Source organism: Thermothelomyces heterothallicus (genome assembly GCF_042370625.1).
Source record: "Thermothelomyces heterothallicus CBS 202.75 unplaced genomic scaffold P884_scaffold_3, whole genome shotgun sequence".
Classification (NCBI taxonomy): Eukaryota; Fungi; Ascomycota; class Sordariomycetes; order Sordariales; family Chaetomiaceae; genus Thermothelomyces; species Thermothelomyces heterothallicus.
The window spans coordinates 102485-122396 of NW_027192564.1; the positions used below are offsets into that span (position 1 = coordinate 102485).

A 19912-nucleotide genomic window follows, 5' to 3' on the forward strand; every position below is an offset into this window, starting at 1 on the left:
TCCCTTCTGATCGGACCCCGCTTCTTTTCATTTCGCACAATCTTAGTCACTAACTCGGAGTTTTAGTTCATTCGAAGTCGCTTGCGTTCCCCCAGCAAGACAACAAACATATCTGCTAGCAGAACGCAACCAAGGAAAGCAGCAAACGAACCGAAGACCAAAGATGGTCGGACGCGCCAACAAGCCGAAGGAGTTGGTTTCAACCCCTGGGCTTCCACCCCAGGCGACAGTGACCTTCTCCGAGGACAACTCGCGCGTCAAGGCTGAGCTGCCCACGGGTGAGAGCGTCGAAGTGCTCCTCTACGGCGCCACGGTGATCAGCTGGAAGGATGCCTCGGGTGACGAGAAGCTCTGGTTGAGCGACGCGGCCAAGCTGGACGGCAGCCGGGCCGTGAGAGGCGGCATCCCTGTTGTCTTCCCTGTGCGTACATCTACCCAAGTCCCTCTCTCCTACATACCTCCTCTTTCCCTTCCCCTTCCCCTCCCTGTCAGGTTAAAGTCAGCCGTTGTTTGTTCTCACCCACAGACGCGGGGATTGACAAGGCGGACATAACAGGTCTTCGGCACAGCCCCCGACCACCCGCAGACCAAGGACCTCCCGCAGCACGGGTTCGCGCGCACCTCGCGCTGGGAGTTCCTGGGCAAGTCGACGTCCGAGTCGTTGGTGGGCAAGGCCGCCAACGAGCCGACGGTGAAGCTCGACTTTGGCCTGAGCTCGGCCGCGCCGGGGATCGACCCCAAGGCGTCCGCCCACTGGCCCTTCAAGTTCAACCTGATCTACAGCGTGACTCTCAACCAGCGCAGCCTGACGACGAGCATCGTGGCCGCCAATGACGACACCGCCCCATTTGACTGCCAGGTCTTGATGCACACGTACCTGCGCGTCAAGGTACGCATCTGACCTTTCATTTTCCCCCTCTCCCTAACCTTACGAAAAAAAAAAAAAAAAATAGAAGAGGAAAAATGAGAAGAGACAAAGGAGAGAGTCTCGATCTTAGTGGCTAACCTCATACGATTTTCCCCCTCCAAAACCCCCCCCCCCCCCTTTTCTTTTTTTTTCTTCCCTATCTTCTTCTCCTAATAATAATACTAATAATAAAACAGGACATCACAAACGTAGAGATCACCGGCCTCGCGTCGGCGCCCTACTTCGACAAGGTCGACTCGGCGAACCCGCACAAGACGCAGCCGGCCGAGCCGGCCGCCGTGACCCTCACGGGCGAGACGGACCGCGTGTACACGCCCGCCGGGGACGTGACGGTCGCCGAGGGCGGCGTGCCGCGGTACCGCGTCACGCGCGAGAACCTCGGCAACGTGGTCGTGTGGAACCCCTGGGCGGACAAGGCCCGCGCGATCCCGGACTTCGAGCCCAAGGACGGCTTCCGGAACATGCTGTGCGTCGAGCCCGGCGCCGTCGGCGGCTGGCTGTCCGTCGAGTCCGGCGATGCCTTTGAGGGCGCGCAGACCATCACCCTCTTGGATTGACGGTTGCCCCGTTCTCGGGACCGGGAGCGGGAGCGGGAGCGCGCGGGTGCTGTGCGGGTGAAAGAGGAGAGGAACAAGAGCGTTTTGTGAGTTGCGAAAGCGGGGTCCGCTGCAGCTCTTCGGTTAAGCTCAGGGTGGCAAGGTGATGGGTGTCACGGCATGCCTGACTTTTTTTTTTTGGTCTTTCTATCTTCGAGGTTGGCCGCCGCGCACACGAACGCTGAGTGGGAGGTTGGAAAGACGGGGTGTTTTATGACCGGACAATGAGATACGTGGTATTCCGCGCTATATAAATATATGACGCAGGCGGATGTGTTGTCACGCCCGTTGTTGGTGAATATACGGAGGGGTTCCCTTGATGCATGCGTACCGACCAGATGCTGACCAACCCAACTTCACTCTTTTCCCCCTTTTCCCCTCCTTTTCCCCCTTTTTCTTCCCCCGCAACGCCAAAACAGTCCCAGTCAACGAATCACCCTCTTCCCCATTTTTGAGCTGCGGCTCGGGCCTAGTTTCCGTTCCCGTTCCGTTCGGTCCGATAGTGGTCAGCAATCAGGAAGGCCAGCTCCAGGGCCTGCTTTTCATTGAGGCGCGGGTCGCAGAAGCTGGTGTAATTGGTCGACAGGTCGTCCTCGGCCAGGCCCTCGCTCCCGCCGAGGCACTCGGTCACGGGGTCGCCCGTCAGCTCGAGGTGGACGCCGCCGAGGTAGCTGCCCTGTTCCTTGTGGATGCGCAGCGTCTGCTGCAGCTCGCTGAAGATGTCGGAGAAGCGGCGGGTCTTGATGCCGCCGCCGACCGACTGGGTGTTGCCGTGCATGGGGTCGCACTGCCACACCACCGTGCCGGCGTACTCGCTGTCCTCGACGGTGCGGATGTGGGCCGGCAGCAGCGACGCCACCTTGTCGGCGCCGTAGCGCGTGATGAGCGTGATCTTGCCGGGCTCCCGCGCCGGGTTGAGCGTGCGCAACAGCGCCAGCAGGTCCGAGGCCGGCGTCGACGGCCCCACCTTGACGCCCAGCGGGTTGGCGATGCCGCGGAAGTACTCGACATGCGCATGGTCGAGCTGGCGCGTGCGGTCGCCGATCCAGAGGAAGTGGGCCGACGTGTTGTAGTACTCCTTGCGGGGCGCCGAAGGGGGCGCGGTCGGGTCGTCGAGCAGCCGGGTCAGCGGTTGCTCGTACTCGAGGAGGAGGCCCTCGTGGCTGGTGAACAGGTCGACCGTGTGGAACTTCTCGTTTTCGGCCCCGATGGTGTGCAGAAAGTCCCGCATGTCCTTGAGGAAGTCGACTGCCTTCTCGTACTTGGCCTTCAAGACCGGGTCGCGGACGTGGCCGAGGCTCCAGTCAAGGGGCCTGCTCAGATCGGCGATCCCGGACGAGATGGCCGCCCTGGCGTAGTTGAGAGTGGCCGAGGAGTGGTAATACGCCCTGGCGCGGGAGGGTCCGGGTTAGGATCGACCGACCGAGCCTTGGCAGGAGAATGCGGCGGGGAGAAGGGGGGAACGAGAGACATACTTGACAAGCCTGTCCGGGTCGAGCTCCCGTTCATCGGGGTGGTAGCCGTTCAGGATGTCGCCCCTGAACGATGGGACCTGGCGGCCGTTGATGGTCTCCATGGGACTGGACCGAGGCTTCGCATATTGGCCGGCCATGCGACCGATGCGCACGACGCGCTTGTTGGCGCCCCAGAGCAGCACCAGGCTCATCTGCAGGAGCAGCTTGATCTTGGACTCGATGGCGTTCTGCTCGCAGTAGTCGAACAGCTCGGCGCAGTCTCCACCTTGGAGCAAGAAGGCCTTGCCCTGCGCGACATCGCGAAGGTGCTGCTTAAGCTCGATGATCTCGCGCGGATGAACGATGGGGGGCAACCGCTTGAGCTCCGAGACCGCCTTGGCGAGAGCGGCCTTGTCTGGGTACTCGGGGCACTGCTTGATCGGTTTTGACCTCCACGAGTCTGGCGTCCAGTCCGGGACTTGCCCGTTGCTGGTCGCCGTCGTCTGCGTTGTCATTGTGTCTCGCTGGCTCCGAGGCGACCTCCTCTCAAGTGGGAAAGGTGGGGGGGGGGGGGGGTTTGAAGAGAACAAGGAACTTGCGGCTCGCACAAACTTCAGGTTCCCTCGACTGTTGGGATGCTCGCGAGCTCAAGCCCTATATAATAAATATGGAAAACCTTCAGCAATTCACGCGGCCGGCATACAGCTCTGAGACCTTCGGTAGGGGAAGTTCAACCGGGCTTATTATGAAGCTTGAGAGGGTGGCAGTTAAAGTCCGAGACCATCATTGCGACTGTGAGTCAAACACTTAACGTTATTATTATTCGTTGCCAGGCAAAACCCATCGATGAATTGGCCAATGGAAAAACTAGGTGCTTCCCGCTTAGTTAAGCTGCAGGGGTCCCGCCAACCCGCCGGGGCAGGCGCGCCGAAAAGGGCCAGTGCAGGGGCCCGCTTCCACCCCTCCCCCACTTCGGCCTAAAATGGCCCTATTTTCGAGCTCAATCCTCCATTCAGGCTACCAAAGTTCGGAGTAAATAGGTCATCAGGTGGTTAGTTGACACGTTTGGCGGCGCAGCACACGGCTCAGCTTAGCGCAGCTCAGCTCAGCTCAGCTCAGGACAGGACTGGACAAGGCGGTCTCAGCTCGCAAACAAAGCAAGACAGAGAAGCTTTTTCTCATCCACCAATGGCCGAAGACAGACAGCCCGCCGACATTGTCGAGGGCGCTACGGCCGACGTCGAGGACGAGGTCCAGCCGACCGCCAAGTCGGCCGAGGACCGCAAGGCCGCCGCCGCTCTCTCCAAGCTCGACGACACCCGCGCCGATGACGAGGGCGCCGCCCGCGAGGTCGACCAGGAAGCCGTCAAGAACGCCGTGAGCGCCCTGGGAGGCGGCGCCGGCACCAAGAAGGAAACCAAGGCGGTCAAGGTGGACGCCGCGGATGTGAAGCTACTGGTCCGTCTTTCATATTTCTCTATTTCTTGTGTTTTCTTTTTTCTTTCTTTTCTTTTTTCTCTCTTTTGTTCCCTCCCGTTTCCTATTCGGAAAAAATGTTGCACGATGTATATGACGTCCGTCTCTCTGACAGCCATTTTCTCTCTTGACCAGGTTGACGAGCTCGAGCTCCCCAAGGCCAAGGCGACCGAACTCCTCAAGGCCCACGACGGCGACGCCGTTAAGGCCATGAAGGCATATCTCCAGCCCGCCTTCTAAAAAAGAAAAATGGGACGATTGCGACGGAATGCCGGCTTCGGGACTGGGAGCTGCCAGATACCGAATCCGCGCGGGGGCTCTTCCATTTGGGAGGAGCTGCGCCTCTCGCGCACCACCACCACAACCGCACATGTGCCTAATCAATGGGACCCGGAGCAATGGATGCGATCCCTCGGCGCAACTTCATGTCAGCTTCCCTCGTTCTGGCGCCTTTACTCTCGGCGGTGTATTTTTGTTATGTGTTCCGCACACAAGCCTGCCCAGGGGCCGTGTCGATGCCGGGTCCCATGCTCACGAACATGATGGGTCGCCCCAAGTTTGCGGGCGCTCCTCCTGATTGAGGCTCGGAGGAGAGGATATCTCCCATGGTTTTTGCTTCGCACCTTAGGATATAGGACATGAAGTAGCATAGCCCCCAGCAAGGCTCGAACGAGGATGGCAAGCTCCGAGATAAGAGCCCACATATGACAACGCCTGCAATGCTGTCATCATCTATGACGGATTGCTGCCTGGGACCAAGTTCCCGCGGAGATAAGGGACCATCAAATTTTGCATTCGGTGTGCCATAGCGAGCACGAGCCTTCATGTAATCCGTACAGATGCACAGTTGGTCGCAGATGACAGACAAGAATGATTGATGATTGCGAGAGTGGTATATAACGAGCCTAGCAACAACACCAGGAAAATATGCGTTAAACAATCCACCAAAGGCCTCCCATGCTGTATGGCTCTCTTCCTTACGCCCGAAACCATGCGGAACAACGTCATGTATGTAGCAAAAAAAAAAAAAAAAAAAAAGGAAGAGAAAAGGGTTTGAAGACAGAAACAAGAGAGAGGAAAAGGAAAAAAAAACTCACACCGGCGACTAGCGATCGAGCGTCGCAAGCGGGACATAGCCCTCGGCCTTCTCCCTCCTCTCCCCAAACAGTCCACCGACCAGCTCGCGGGCCCCGGCCAGCACCCCCCACCATCGCTTCCGCCTCGGGTGGACGACACCCCCGTCCCTCATCTCGGCCTCCATCTCGTCCATCCACCCGGGCCGCTTCCACAGCTTCAGAAACAGGCTGCTGGTCACCACGCTGACGCTGCTGGCCGCCATGGCCGCGCCCGCCATCATGGGGTGCATGTGGAGGCCGAACGGCAGGAAGACGCCCATGGCGAACGGCAGGCCGACCACGTTGTACAGGCACGCCCACAGCAGGTTCAGCTTGATGCGCCGGAAGATGGTGCGGGCCAGGCTGAGCGCCGCGGGTATGTCCATCAGGTCGTTGGGCTTCATCAGCACCACGTCCGCGGCCTCCATGGCCACGTCGGTGCCGGAGCTCATGGCGATGCCCACGTCGGCCGTCGCCAGCGCGGGCGAGTCGTTGATGCCGTCGCCCACCATGGCCACCACCGAGCCCGCCTCCTGCAGCTGCCGGATGATGGCCTGCTTCTGGTCCGGCGACGCGCCCGCGTAGACGTCGTCGGCATGGATGCCGACGGCCGAGGCGACGACCAGCGCGGCGCGGCGCTGGTCGCCCGTGACCATGGCGGTGCGCACGCCCATGCGGTGCAGCACCGCGATTGCGGCGGCGGCGCCGTCCTTGATGGTGTCGGAGAGGCAGAGATGGCCGGCGTAGGCGCCCTGGATGGCGATGAAGATGTTGGTTGTGCCCGTGTTGTTGGACTTGGCGGAGCGAGACTCGCTGGTTTGTTCCGAGGCTTCGATCGCGGTGCGGGGGACATCAACGTCGTTTTGCCGGAGGAAGAGGGCGTTGCCGATCAGGACCTTGTAGCGGGTCCGGTCGGCCGCGGTAGCCGGTTCGACGTACGCGGTGATGCCCTTACCAACCGCCGCCGCGAAGTCGCCGACGCTGCCCTCGATCGTACCGTCCGGACCGAGGCCGAGCTCCGCCCTGGCGGCGCCCAGAACCGCTTTGCCGATCGGGTGCTCACTGCCCATCTCGGCTAGCCCGACGATCGTCCACCACAGCCGCTTCCGCCAGTCGGTGTCGCTCCAAGGAGAGGCGATGTCGGCCTTGGCCACGGTCATCTTGCCGTACGTCAGAGTGCCCGTCTTGTCAAGGACGACCTGGGTGATCTTGGTCGTCGTCTCCAAGGCGGCGCCGCCCTTGACGAGGATACCGTTCTCTGCGCCCACTCCGGTGCCCACCATGACGGCGGTGGGCGTGGCGAGACCGAGAGCGCACGGGCACGCAAAGACAATGACCGAGATGCAGAGCTTCACGCAAACCATGATCTTGCCACCGCTCGCGTCTTCCAGGAAGATCTTGGGCGGGTTCGGCAACACGTGGCTCAAGACCATCCAGACGAGGAACGTCATGAGGCCGAGGAATAGGATCGTCGGGACGAAATACCCGGCAAGCACGTCAGCCAGGCGCTGGATAGGCGCGCGGTTGGTCTGCGCGTCCTGCACAAGCTTGACGATCTGGCTGAGCTGCGTGTCGCGGCCGGCTCGGGTGACACGAAAGTCGACCCTTCCGTGACCGTTGACGGTGCCGCCGATCAGGAAGCTTCCTTTTGTCTTCTGAACCGGCATCGCCTCGCCAGTGACCATGCTCTCGTCCACGTAAGTCTCTCCACGCACCAGAACGCCGTCCGCCGGGATCTTGTCTCCTGGCCGGAGAATGACAATGTCTCCCACTTGGAGGAGCTCTGTGGGGATCACTTTCTCCTCGGCCGCGCCACCATCGAGCGGCTGCTTCGGATCCTCCCCATTGGGATCACTCGTCCACCCTTCGGCAGCCTTTTCGGCGGCGATGGGGTCAACATAGATAGTAGCCATCGATGGGGCCAGGGACATCAGTCGCGAGAGCGCCTTGGAGGTCTGACCCTTGGCGCGGTTCTCCAGGAAGCGTCCCAGGGTGATGAAACTGATGAGCATGGTGCTGGTGTCGAAAATGGTGCTGGGCCTCGTATGGGGCGGAAACAGGATGGAAACGATCATGGCCATGACGCTGAAGAAGAAGGCGCACGAGGTGCCCAGCACAACCAATACATCCATCGTTGGGGAGCCGTGCTTGAGAGACTTCCAAGCGGAGACGTAGAAGCGCTTCCCGATACCAAACTGGACAGGGATCGTGAGTGCCATGCATATGACATCGCCGAGGTACAGCCCCGGAATGAGTCTGATGGAACCAAAATCCAGAGCCGGGATGCACATGGGGAGCACCATGCTGATGAGGAAGACCGGGACGGCGAACGAGGCCGAGATCTGGAATGCCCGCCTCCACTCGTTGATTTCGCGGGTCTTGGCCAGAGACTCGATCTGGGCGCTGTTGTCGTCATGGTCTGCGACCAGGGCGTTGTAACCGGCGCTCTCGACGGTCTCGACAATAGCCCGCAGCCCCGTGACGTTGGGCAGGTGGGTCACGGTCAGGCGGGAGGTGCTCAGCGCAAGCCTCGCGCTTTTGATGCCGGGGAGTGCGCTCAACTTCTCCTCGAGGGATTTCGCCGCGTCAGCGTCCAGGGTCCCGTAGATTCTGAACTGCGCGGTCGATGCGCCGCTCCCCTGATCCAGCGAATCGAAAATAGTCGAGAGAATCTTGGCATCGAAACCCCGGTCCTCGATGATCTCGACGATCTTGTCTGACGGCAGCCTGGTTGGGTCGTGGGTGATGACAGCCCTCTCCGCGAGCAGGCTGATGTTGAAACGCAGGAGTCCGTCGACATTCCTGAACCCTTCCTCTACGGCCGAGGTGCACGCACCACAAGTCATTCCTTCAATCGCAACAGTCGTGGTTGCTGTTGACGGAGTCGTCTTTGCACCTTCGGAACCCGCCTTTGCCTCTGGACCCTTTTCGTTGCTTTCGAGGACCTCGGCATCGAACCCCCGGTCCTCGATGATCTCACAGATAGCCTCGGCAGTCAAGAGCGAGGGATCGTGTTCGATCACAGCCCGTTCCGCGAGCAACGATATGCTGAAATGTTTGACGCCCGCAACGTCCTTGAATCCGCCCTCGACCGCCGACGTGCACGCGCCGCAGGTCATGCCCTTGATTCCCACCGTCGTAACCATCGTAGCCGGCCCGCTGTCGCTGGGGTGGCCGCCGAACGAGGCGCGCGGGGTAACTGGCGAGGGCAGGTCTGTCGACAAGACTTCGGCATCGAATCCGCGGTCCTCTATGATCTCTCGTATCCTGTCGGCGGATATCCGCTGGGGATCGTGCATGACCACCGCGCGCTCCATCACCAGGCTGACTGAAACGCTGCCGACACCATCGACACCTTTGAAGCCTGCTTCAACGGCCGAGGTACATGCGCCGCAACTGTATGCCAAACGTTAGCTGAGAGCCGGCCGATCCGGCTGTATGCGGCGGGCAACTCACGTCATCCCCTCAATCTTGAGTGTCGTGGTCGCCATGTGCCTCGGTGGCGCCGCGAGCGACATCTTGATATTTGCGGGCGCCATTTTTTTTGTTTTGTTTTTCTTGTGCTGATTGCGCCCGAGTCGCTCGAACCTATTGTATTCCGTTTCTCTACTCGACACCCCGGCGAACCGGCGGCGGCGGCGGCGGCGGCGCAAAGTGCGTGGATACACCGGTGCCACTTAGATGTTCGAGATCGCTCGATCCACGGGGGCGACTGTCGCTATATCATTTGGACGGACGTAATTGTGGAGAAAAAATGGTTTTTTTTTTCTTTTCTTTGCTAAAATGCGAGAGGAGGACGAGCCAACTTCCAGCGATGGCGCCTTGTTCTGCATTATTAGACGAGAGACGGGAAAATCGGATAGCGAGAAGCCAGGTATGAATGAATGAGCAGCTCCGCTGCGGGAGCGGCGGAACCGACGAAAGAAGCCCAGTGGGGCAGGAAGTACAGTCTTGCGCACTGTGAACTTGGAACCGCTTAAACCTGAGATTTGAAACTCGTTTCGCCACCCTCAATTGGATGGCCTTTCCACCCTTGGGGATTAAATTTGGGATGAGATACTAGTACATAGTCATATACATTTAACTCATGCCTCAACACTGGAGCATTTTGTCTCAAACACACGGGTATGTGGAGCGTAACAGTGCGCGCTTGCCCTCGCTCTTCTTCATAACTATAACTACGATTTGGTGACGGGAGAGAGCATGGCGCAGTTTTAGGCGTGAGGCTTCGTGACCATCTCACTCAGCAGCAGCGAAATGGGCAAAGGCATACTCTGTACAACAGAGTCGAAATCAGCACGGAGCAACGTTTTTCGGTTTTGTTTTGTTTTTTCTGCCGAGAGGGAACTGAGCTCATGACTCCACGAGACAGGAGAGGAAAAGTGCCTTGATTGCGTCAGACGCCGTGCTTGCCTAGTGGTCTATCACTGCCGAAGGTGGCATCCCCACGACAATATACCTTTCTGTTGCTGGTGGTCACTACACCTTTCTGGGCTGTCAAATGAGCGACGGTAGTTGAACAGCCCATAAATTGATTCCCGACAGGATGATTGCACAGTGTGTCCTTGCGGGAACTTCAGCAGGCGTGGGGGGACGGGCCCTTCCAAGTGCGCACCACATTAAAATTGCAGAGGCAAAAGCGGATGGTCAAGTCCCGAAGGATGGGACACAGAAAGATGGCCGGGTCTTGTACGGATTCCATGCGGGTAATCCATACACAGTCGTGGGCTCTTGGCGGCCAGGAGGGCCCGAGTTGATGTCAAACAGATCTGAAGCAACACTGTTGCAAATCTTAAAACATTTGCAAGAGGAAAGTATACACATATACTGCCCTAGTACGAATTACAGCGCGGACAACATCTTCATGGTTGGAGGGGCTTCTCAGGACTAGCTCTTTGCTTTTCGTACTGTGACTTGAGCTTGGCGCTGCCGATCGGGGACTTCCCGGATCGGCACGTGTGGTTCGGTACCTGCTCTGTAAGAGTAACTTAATGTGCGGATCGCATTGTTGGTTGAGCTTGCAGTGCTCTGGTTCAGGCTCAGCCTTACAGATTACGCTGTTAATTACGGAGTAAGCTACTCCGTAGTGTAATCCGTACGCTACACAAACATACGCTCAGCGCACCTCGGAGGGCTCGAACTACCTTATCTAGCGTACGGATGTACGGATTACACTAGCTTCGTGCCCCGCCAGCAAGGCACTGATCGGCTTTTTGGAACCCACGGATTTCGCAATATTCAACGTACCACGGTCAGTAATTCGAACATTTAAGGGCACAAGGTCCCAATCGCACGAGATGGAGCAAGCCAAAGCTCTGAATGCGCTCGAGGTGAGTCCTCTTTTTCATTCCTCGCTTCCCCGCCTTTTTTCCCCCTCGCCTTCTCCCCCCTCGCCGGGCTCTTCGAACGAACTCGCCAGGCATTATCCAAGTGATGACTCCTCTCCTCGAGCCAGGCAGCCTGTATCTGATCCCCATCCCAGCCCTTCTTAGCTCTCAGCAAGTCCGCCACTTCTCCCCGGGCCGCGGCCGACCTGGTCGTCCGCGCGACGTCGGCGCCCAACACCTACATCTTCACCGAGCTGCTCCAGACCCCTCAGATCCAAGCCCTCGCCTTGTCGGACGAGTTCTCGCCCTATCTCACCCTTCTCCGAATATTTTGCCATGGCACCTACTCCTCATACATTTCCACTCCCGGCCTTCCTGAGCTCAACGACGCCCAGCGCCTTAAGCTTCGCCAACTCTCCCTCTTGACCCTTGCCAAGAAGGACGGTTCCTGCAGCAATGGTGCTTCTCCAGCACTCGACTACGCTTCCCTCCAAAAGGCACTCGACCTCCCCAGCCGCCAGGCCCTCGAGGAGCTCGTGATCAGTGCCATCTACGCCGGCCTCATCAAGGCCCAGCTTAACCCCAAGGCCTCCCGCGTGCAGATCGACAGCGTCTCCCCGCTCCGTGACGTCGCCCCCACAGCCATCAGCAGCCTGCTCTCAAGCTTGAAAGCCTGGGCCGGGCGGTGCGATGCAACTCTCGAGTCCCTCTCTTGCCAGATGGCCCAGCTCCGGGCCGAAGCCGATCGCCGCGCGGCACGCGCAGCAGCTCGCGCCCGCGAAGTGGATGCGCTGGTGGAAAAGGAGAAAACGGGTGGGCACGCCCCTTATGCCCCTGATAGCACATCATTTCTACCCCCTGCTTCTTCTTCTACTACTGCTGCACATTCCGCTGCCCCTCGCAAGAATGCCCGCAATATCAAGCCCCCATCCTCCCACCACACCGGATTGACCCTGAACCCTGGCGACGGCGGCGGCAACGACAACAGCAACATCAGCAGCAATGCCTCTTCCTCCATTACATTCACAACCACCACCACCACCACCACCACTGCTACTACCACCTTAACGAACACGGATAAGGACAGCGTGCTGACGATTGGCGGCGGCAGCAGTTACCTCGCCCCAGGGGCAACAGGCGCAGCAATCACAACCCTCGCCGGTAGCGGCAGCGCGACGGGGCACGAAGTGAGATCGGCGGTGAAACGCGATAGCGCTCACATGAGCGGTAGCGATGCGGATACCGATGTCGGCATAGACGGGGGGGAACAGCATGGACGTAGACGACAAAGGACAGAAACGGGCGAGTAGACGGAAGATGGAGGCGTAGAAGCGCGCCTCCATTGTCCATACGCACCACACACACAGGGGGGAATCGGGGGTCACCGGGCCGAGCATGAACATGTCAGTAATGAAATGACGAATAACCCAGGCACGATACGTATAGCACTTCAAGCACAGAATATCACGATAATGAGTCTCGAGGCAGGGAAGAACAGGGTGGGTTTCAAGTTTTGTGATTCAGCGCAACTGCAACTATCTGTGTCTGGCGGACGGCCCCTCCAGTGCTTTGAAACGCCCACGATGCTGGGTATTAGTAGTATATCGTACATTGGCGGCGGCGCAATATGCAAATAACAAGAGCTTGAAAGACGAGAGAGACGGCCGAGCAAAGAAAAGGCCAGGGGTCCTGGTTTTCGCGAAATAACGCAACCCCAAAAGCTTCGAAAGGAAAAATGATGAGAAAGAATGTATGCTGAGAAGAAGACCGCCGTATCCTGAACACCCACCGAGGCCTCACTCCCCCTACCCTGCGCCTACTGAAATCAAATGGAGAGATCGCCACTCCCCCTTGACTCCCTCTGGTGGCGGTAAAGGCTTTGAAAACAACGTGACGGTCGTGATCGAAGACTCCTTCCCCTGGCTCCTGTCAACCCGCCTCTCCTCTAGAATATTCGCTAGCCTGGGATAGCCGGTATGGGCTGATCAAATCGGGAGCGAAGGCCAGCTCACAAACTCCCGTGAGCCCAGACCTGCACGTCCTCACAGCCGCTTGCCAGGAACCAGGATGAAGAGGACGCAAAGCGCTGCGTCTACGAGGGCCGTCACGGCCAGAACCATGACCGACCGGCGAGCGAGAAGCTTCCGGACGTAGGGCTCCCGCATTCGGGAAAAGTTGAAGGGGGTGTACTCGCTAAGTCCGATGAGGGCGAGAATTGGGTCGAGGCAATATTGGTAAGAGGCGAGGCAGTAGACGCCAATGGTGAAGGGAAGGATAAGCTTCGGGAGAGTTAGCCGAGAACAGTGAAAAGGGGAGCTAAGATGCCATGGGCTTACCCAAAGTCTCTCCATCCGAGACTTGTCGAGGAAGATGAGGATGAACGCAGCCCAGAAACCACCAAACATAGACACAAGCCCTATGATGAGTCGCATGACCATTGTCGGGGGGATCAGGTTGCCAAGCGCCTTCATCCTGAGGAACCCCGGAAAAGCGTCGCGCTCCATCGCCTGAAAGACATAGTCCTTAGCCACGTCAAACACCTCGGGGTCGTCCCTTCCAAATTCCTCGATAGCTGTTGTGACGTCCTGAGTAATTGAGCCCGGCAGGGTGATTTCGCGTTCGGCGCCCGGGAGAAGGAAGGTGTAAAGGATCTTCTCGGCAGAGGCTCTGATGTCTTGTCGCGCTACCGTGTGCGGAGGAGAGTTTGAATCCGTGTTGAGCTCCCGAGGTGTGCTGAGATTCGTGCTCGGCCGGTTCTGTCTCGCGTCGCTGCTAGCCGGGGAATCTTGAAGTTCGCGATCCTCGCGTAAGAACGCAGACATTCGAGCGTCTTGATCCTTCTCCTTCTCGGTTGCGTACATTGACGGCCCTGGAGCCGAGTAGCTGAGGTCTCCGAGGCCCTCCAGAATGCCCGATGACCGCTTGGAGGCTCTGTCCAGGTCGGGCGTGCCCACGAGAACGGATCGACGAAGTTCGCGCACATAGTGACGGCAGAGCGACATGTGCTGTGCGACATCCAACCTGGAATGAGGTTAGAATCTCAAAGGGAGTTGGAAATACGAGGCCAGTTGAACTAACCAAAAATCGAGGTAGTCGACGGAGCGCTGCTGGTCTCTCATGTAGATGTAGAAAGAAAACAAATCAACAGGAGGCAGGGTCCGACGACTGAGAACTTCGAAGAGTGTTGGTAATCGATTTCGGGGGAAGTCGGATTGGGGAGGCGGATTCGCTGGCGCATTGTCGGCCATCTTTCCTGGAGCTGAAGAGGGAGTTCGGCTGGGTGATGGGTGTGAAGATGGGTCGGTAAGGGTAAGAAAGAGAAACTTAAACGATCGATGAATCCAAACGCGTCGAGCTCCGCCTTTATAGCCTCATGAGACGGGGTTGTGACAGCGATCGGGTGCATGCGGTCGCCCAAGAAATTGCGATGGTGCCGCAAAGGTATGTTGTCAAACGGAGCTATGTGACCCAGAGGCAGGAAAGTTTACAAGTTTCGGGCTGTTTCTGCTGAAAGGAACGTGTTGTACGCACAGCGTACGGATTGAAGTCGGGTTGCGAAAGGCGATGATGGTAGAATTGGCTTGCGTCTCGGAGGAGCTCGAACGAACACTCGAGAGGCGCGGTTGCCCCCTGCGATGCGAGAACGTCAAATGAGCAACCGAGCGGGTCATACTCCGTAATTAACATAACATACCATGCGAGCTAAAAATGGGTGGAGTCGCGACCGTTCGTCTGAGCCAGGGAGTGCTCGGTTCGTTCGACCGCCCGAGATGGATACGAACTTGGCAGCTGACGGTCAGTGTCAACCACTAACTAGCCACATTCGCCGAGCCACAAAATGAAATGGGGCTGGCACCTAAGCCGACGTCGCCTTTCCACATTAGGGCAGTTACGCGAGGACTCTGAGCCCAGGCCCGCACTTTCGCAGAATTCGCGGAAAAAACCAATGCAAAATTGCCAGAGGTAGGTTTATCGAAACCCAGCCAAACCGACGATTCCTCGACACCACTCAACCCGACTCCGAGTGCACGAGTTCCCGACGTCGCCAGAGTACGTAATTGCGTCCTCCATCCTCTCTCGATTCGGCACGGAGCACTATGCCTCTCGCCCGCGGCATCTCGTCCTTGCAAACGCCTGCTAACGGTTGGCTGCCAGAATGTCGTCCCAGAAGCCCTCAGGCAAGGCCACCCGCTCGGCCATCGCCGACGTGGTCACCCGCGAGTACACCATCCACATGCACAAGCGCGTATGTGAAGCGAATAATAGACGTGGAATTCATGTTGTGCCGGACTGCTGACCGGATGTGCAGCTTCACGGTGTCACCTTCAAGAAGAGGGCCCCGCGTGCGATCAAGGAGATCAAGGCGTTTGCTGCCAAGGCTATGGTACGTTCGTTCGATTACGACAACAACCCGATGAATTCGAACCTCGAGATGAAGCTATCCAAGTTTCGATCCGGTCGGTGGAGTGGCAGAAGGGTGGGCATGAGGCTGACAGTGATGGCATTAGGGCACCTCGGACGTCCGTCTGGACCCCCAGCTGAACAAGAAGGTCTGGGAGCAAGGCATCAAGGGTGTTGGTTACAGGCTCCGCGTCCGCATCTCCCGGAGGCGTAACGACGAGGAGGGCGCCAAGGAGAAGCTCTACAGCTACGTGCAGGCCGTCAACGTCAAGAACCCCAAGGGTCTGCACACGGTTGTTATCGAGGAGTAATGGATGACGACAAAACCCGGGGGGGATCGAGATTGGGCCGTGGTTCGGTTTCATGGCGGCATTGGGCTTTTCCGGAGTTTTCGCATGGCATCTAGCTTCCTTTTACGAATACACGGGTTCGTAAAGTACGGCACCTTCGATATCACAACCACGTCAAAGAACGGTCAAGGCGCAGCGGGGCTGGACAGAGGGGGGTTCGGTCGGAAAACTACCAGAGTGGATGCGCTGGGATTATCTCGCTCATGGACAACCAAATGTCCATTTCAAAGCCAATGCTTGATGTACTTCAGCCTGCGCCAGTAGCAGACAACGAAGGGATATCCATGAACCAAATCCGCCCTGGCAACGCAAACCCTCCTAACCCAGGGACCAATACTCCGTGGGGTGCAATGCCCTGAAAAGCAAACTCCATTCTCCCATGACAACCCATGAAAAAAAAAGCCAAGCCCCATGACCCAATTAACCTATTTTCAATCGTCCTCGACATCCTTGTGGCGGTCCATAACCTTTGTCTTGAACAGGGCTGGGTCCTTGTCCCACAGCTCAGCAGCCTCGCCGTTCAGCGGAGAAGCACTGCGAAGGGTTAGTCAGCCTCTCCCGTACAGCGGTAGTGGGCTTCGTACTTGTTTGGCTCTCCCAGCAGAGACTGCAGACTCAGCAACACGGTCTGGATGTTGTATGCGGCGGTCCACTTGTCCTTCAAAATGTCGAGGCAGATGCGTCCCGAGAAGTCGACATTGGGGTGGTAGATGGGCGTCCGGAAGAGCACAGTGGGCGGCGCATACGGGTAGTTGGAGGGAAACTCAAAGCTGAGCTTGAACGTGAGCCCGGAGTAGGGCGTGTCGTCGGGACCCTCAATGGTAGCCCTCCAGGAGAGCAGATTGCCGTCGGCAGAAGGAAAGGCCGACACCCCTGGCGCGGGCGATGTCATGAGCTGCATAAGCTCTGTTTGTAACCTGCGGGGCTGCGCGTTAGCCATGCGCCCTCACCACTGCGACAGCCGTCTCGAAACCCTCTCCAGCTCGCACTCAGCACTCACCTCTTCGCGGCATTCTGACCCGGTTCGGCACCTTTCCTTGCGCCGCCAAGCTTGTTGGCTTGGGCGCTGCCAGGGACGGCGTTGTGGCCGTCTTCTGCAAAGGACATGGTGGTCTGAAAAGTTGTCGGCCGGCAGAGCGGGCAAGTCAGGCAAATCAAATCAACAAGTGTGCGTAGTCGAGGGATTCAAAGCAAGATGCCTCTTGACAGATGCTGTTGAGAAAGAAATAGGTCAGTCCCTAGGTTCGTGAGGCGTGGATGAAGACGGATTCTAGGGGGAAAGGTGTATCCCATACCTGTAACAAGAAAAGACGACGGGCGTCTTGCTGTCTCTTTAAGAGAGAGTAAAACTTGAGATGGCTGGCAAGAGCTAGAGCTCGGGGTTGGCGTTTCTTGCTAAGGATGGGAAGGCGGCAACCAACTCAAAAGACAGCGGCCCGGGCGCTTCCAGATTCTTGGGCAGGAATGTTTACACTGGACAGAAAGACCTAACATAACTTCTGCAATGCTCCCCACCAACGCCTAGGTGACGAATGGAGCCCCTCTAGCAACCGCGACGCCTAACTACACTAGGCGGGGCCTGGTCCGGGCGCCAGGGCCAGGTTCAGGCCCGGGCCCATTGCAGCTTGGGACCCAACGAGCCCGCCGCGTTGCTGCCTGCCTCCCAAAACATTGCCCCCACCGTTCAGGTGCATGAGCGCCCCGACTTCTTTCCCCTGATCTGGAGTCACTTTACGCGAGCAACACGCGCCTTCGAGATCTGAACGCGTTCAAGATGGCCACAACGGTGAGTGCCCTCTCAGATGCTCACGCGAGGCTGTTTGTTTGTAAATCCTTTTCCATTCCCTTTACTGTTTTTTTTCTTTTCTCGTCTTTTTTCCTTGGTCTTCGAGTGTGACGCATCGCATCATTAGTCTCTCAGCTTCGATTGTTTTGTTTTCATGGTCGCATTATATTGTTGACTTTTAAATTCGGAGCGTCAAGAGTCATCACCACCTTTGATCGAGAGAATATCAGCTGAACAATCAATAGATGCAACATTCGCAACTAGACCCTCTCCCACGCGACCTCCCCTTCAGAATTATCTCCAAGACGATTGGGAGGGGCGCATATGCATCGTGAGATTGCTCCCCGGCGCCCACTTATACACCACTCAGGAACACCCCTTGCCCGGGCGCCCCACACTAACAGATCGCAGCATCAAGAAAGCCATACCCCTTGATGCGCCGTCGCCGGTCTTTGCCGTCAAGCTAATCCACAAGGGCTATGCGATCAGGCAGGGCCGCATCTCTGCGAAGCAGATTGCGATGGAGGTGTCGCTGCACTCACACATCGGCCAGCACCCGAACATCATCGAGTGGTTCGCCACGGGCGAGGACGCCGTATGGAGATGGATCGCCATGGAGTTTGCCGAGGGCGGCGACTTGTTTGACAAGATCGAAGCAGACGTCGGAGTACAGGAGGATATTGCGCACCTCTACTTCCTGCAGCTGATCAGCGGTGTCAGCTTCATGCACTCCAAGGGCGTCGCCCATCGCGACCTCAAGCCCGAGAACATCCTCCTGTCGGAGAGCGGCAATCTCAAGATCGCAGACTTTGGCATGGCAACCATGTTCGAGTACAAAGGGGCCAGGAAGCAGAGCAGCACCATGTGCGGAAGTCCGCCTTACGTTGCCCCCGAGGTGTTGCAGTGCGCGAGGCAGGACAGGAAGTCGGGAGACGGGCCCAAGTACTCGGCCGACCTGGTGGATATCTGGTCCTGCGGCGTCATCCTGTTTGTCCTCCTCGTCGGCAACACGCCGTGGGACGAGCCGACCTCGGGAAGCTGGGAGTTCCAGGAGTACGTGCGAAGTAACGGCCGCAGCACCGACGCGCTCTGGGGGAGGGTGCCTGCCGACGCCCTGTCCCTGCTCCGGGGCATGATGAACGTCGAGGCGAGCAAGCGATTCTCGTTTGCCCAGATCCGCCAGCACCCGTGGTACACCCGGCGCAACCCCCTCCTGACGTCCGACGGCAAGATCTCGGACCCGGTTGCGCTCGCCACGCGGATGCTCGCCGGCCTGCGCATCGATCTCAATGCCGAGCCAACCCCATCCCAGCGCCAATCCCAGCCCGAGGCAATGGATATCGACGCCCACCCCGCCCACGACTGGTCATCCTCCAAGCTCCCGGCCACCCAGCCAGAAACGCCGATCAACGACGTGCTCTTCGACTGGGAGCGGCCCGCGCCCCGCACTCTCCTAGGCGGCACCTGGGCCATCTCCTCCACCCAGCCTCTCGCCACGGGCTCCTCCTCCCTCAGGACAGCACTAGCAGGCAACAATAACAACCCTCCAAGCTCCGCCGCCGCCGCCGCCGCCCTCGAGGCGCTGGCCGACGAGCCGACAATGAGCCAGTTCTCGCAGACGCCCGGCGTGCCCCTGTCCCTGACGCAGCACGCCCGCCAGTTCCGCGACATCGTCCCGTCGTACTCGCTCACCCGCTTCTTCTCGGCCGTGCCCCCCTCGCTGCTGGTGCAGATGCTGCACGACGCGCTGCACCAGCTCAACGTGCCTCTGCCGCCGCCGTCCCGCTCGGCGGCGCCGACGGACCCGCACCAGCACGGCGAGCACGTGGCGACCTTCAAGGTGCGCACCCTGGACGGCAGGCGGCAGGGGCTGCACGGCGACGTCCTGGTCGATCGGTTCCGGCTGGTCTCGTCGTCGGCGCGCCACGGGGGGGAAGAAGGAGAAGAAGAAGAAGGGGGGGAGCTGGAGCTGCTGGAGGTGAGGTTCGTCAAGGTCAAGGGCGATCCGCTCGAGTGGAGGCGCTTCTTCAAGAAGGTTGCCCTGCTCTGCCGAGACGCCGTGTATAGCGGCGACGGGGGCGACGCGGGGGGGACGAGAGTCGGGCTGCAACGAGCGTAGAGAACCACGATTATTGGCCGGTGGTGGTGGTGGTGGTGGTGATGATGAAGATAATGATGAGCGGGTGGTGAAAATTGGGAGGAATGGATGAATGAACAGTTTTCATGATGATGGGTATGGGATGATTGATGGAACGTTTGGGTTATGGAACGCGGCCGGGGCGTATCGGATGTGATGGAGCAGGCAAACGACTTGTGTTGGGTTTGTGCTCTTTAGGCTTGTTATAAGATGCCGGCTTGGTAGGATAATAATAACTAATGTGCAAGTGTTTCTTATCTTGGTTCATGGGCTCGTTTTGTCGCAAGCCGGCATAGTTGAGAGTGAATTGCATCATCGAGGAGTAAAGCCGGTGTAAGTGAG

At 58.4% G+C, this 19912-nt stretch overlaps 9 protein-coding genes across 9 annotated transcripts; 5 read left to right on the forward strand and 4 right to left on the reverse strand.

The window, feature by feature from the left end:
• Window positions 1–122: 122 nt before the first annotated feature.
• Window positions 123–1771, forward strand: P884DRAFT_217084 (galactose mutarotase-like domain-containing protein). Its single transcript, XM_069439333.1, has 3 exons — window positions 123–421; window positions 557–889; window positions 1105–1771. The coding sequence occupies exons 1-3, from the start codon at window positions 164–166 to the stop codon at window positions 1483–1485; spliced, it is 972 nt and encodes a 323-aa protein (XP_069300348.1). The 5' UTR covers window positions 123–163; the 3' UTR covers window positions 1486–1771.
• Window positions 1772–1993: 222 nt separating this feature from the next.
• P884DRAFT_282607 (DAHP synthetase) lies at window positions 1994–3553 on the reverse strand (the record flags this gene model as incomplete). Its single annotated transcript, XM_069443608.1, has 2 exons — window positions 3000–3553; window positions 1994–2912 (listed from the first exon to the last, which is right to left on the reverse strand). Exons 1-2 carry the CDS (start codon window positions 3491–3493, stop codon window positions 1994–1996), a joined length of 1413 nt encoding a protein of 470 aa, XP_069300349.1. The 5' UTR covers window positions 3494–3553.
• Window positions 3554–4166: 613 nt separating this feature from the next.
• On the forward strand, window positions 4167–4694 carry P884DRAFT_296869 (uncharacterized protein; the record flags this gene model as incomplete). Its single annotated transcript, XM_069444452.1, has 2 exons — window positions 4167–4436; window positions 4590–4694. 2 exons carry the CDS (start codon window positions 4167–4169, stop codon window positions 4692–4694), a joined length of 375 nt encoding a protein of 124 aa, XP_069300350.1.
• Window positions 4695–5559: 865 nt separating this feature from the next.
• On the reverse strand, window positions 5560–9087 carry P884DRAFT_192324 (E1-E2 ATPase-domain-containing protein; the record flags this gene model as incomplete). Its single annotated transcript, XM_069437667.1, has 2 exons — window positions 5560–8965; window positions 9026–9087. 2 exons carry the CDS (start codon window positions 9085–9087, stop codon window positions 5560–5562), a joined length of 3468 nt encoding a protein of 1155 aa, XP_069300351.1.
• A 1568-nt stretch (window positions 9088–10655) lies between these two features.
• Window positions 10656–12395, forward strand: P884DRAFT_255152 (uncharacterized protein). The gene is made up of 3 exons (XM_069440963.1): window positions 10656–10899; window positions 11052–11709; window positions 12008–12395. Exons 1-3 carry the CDS (start codon window positions 10867–10869, stop codon window positions 12085–12087), a joined length of 771 nt encoding a protein of 256 aa, XP_069300352.1. The 5' UTR covers window positions 10656–10866; the 3' UTR covers window positions 12088–12395.
• Window positions 12396–12938: 543 nt separating this feature from the next.
• On the reverse strand, window positions 12939–14144 carry P884DRAFT_193030 (RGS domain-containing protein; the record flags this gene model as incomplete). Its single annotated transcript, XM_069437725.1, has 3 exons — window positions 12939–13175; window positions 13233–13917; window positions 13975–14144. 3 exons carry the CDS (start codon window positions 14142–14144, stop codon window positions 12939–12941), a joined length of 1092 nt encoding a protein of 363 aa, XP_069300353.1.
• A 686-nt stretch (window positions 14145–14830) lies between these two features.
• On the forward strand, window positions 14831–15860 carry P884DRAFT_74998 (60S ribosomal protein eL31). The gene is made up of 4 exons (XM_069446062.1): window positions 14831–14859; window positions 15052–15142; window positions 15206–15280; window positions 15405–15860. Exons 1-4 carry the CDS (start codon window positions 14843–14845, stop codon window positions 15606–15608), a joined length of 387 nt encoding a protein of 128 aa, XP_069300354.1. The 5' UTR covers window positions 14831–14842; the 3' UTR covers window positions 15609–15860.
• Window positions 15861–16078: 218 nt separating this feature from the next.
• On the reverse strand, window positions 16079–16754 carry P884DRAFT_193224 (ubiquitin-conjugating enzyme/RWD-like protein; the record flags this gene model as incomplete). The annotated part of the gene is made up of 3 exons (XM_069437738.1): window positions 16079–16181; window positions 16232–16564; window positions 16648–16754. 3 exons carry the CDS (start codon window positions 16752–16754, stop codon window positions 16079–16081), a joined length of 543 nt encoding a protein of 180 aa, XP_069300355.1.
• A 700-nt stretch (window positions 16755–17454) lies between these two features.
• Window positions 17455–19818, forward strand: P884DRAFT_236693 (kinase-like domain-containing protein). Its single transcript, XM_069440003.1, has 2 exons — window positions 17455–17764; window positions 17845–19818. The coding sequence occupies exons 1-2, from the start codon at window positions 17679–17681 to the stop codon at window positions 19550–19552; spliced, it is 1794 nt and encodes a 597-aa protein (XP_069300356.1). The 5' UTR covers window positions 17455–17678; the 3' UTR covers window positions 19553–19818.
• The last annotated feature ends 94 nt before the right edge of the window (window positions 19819–19912 follow it).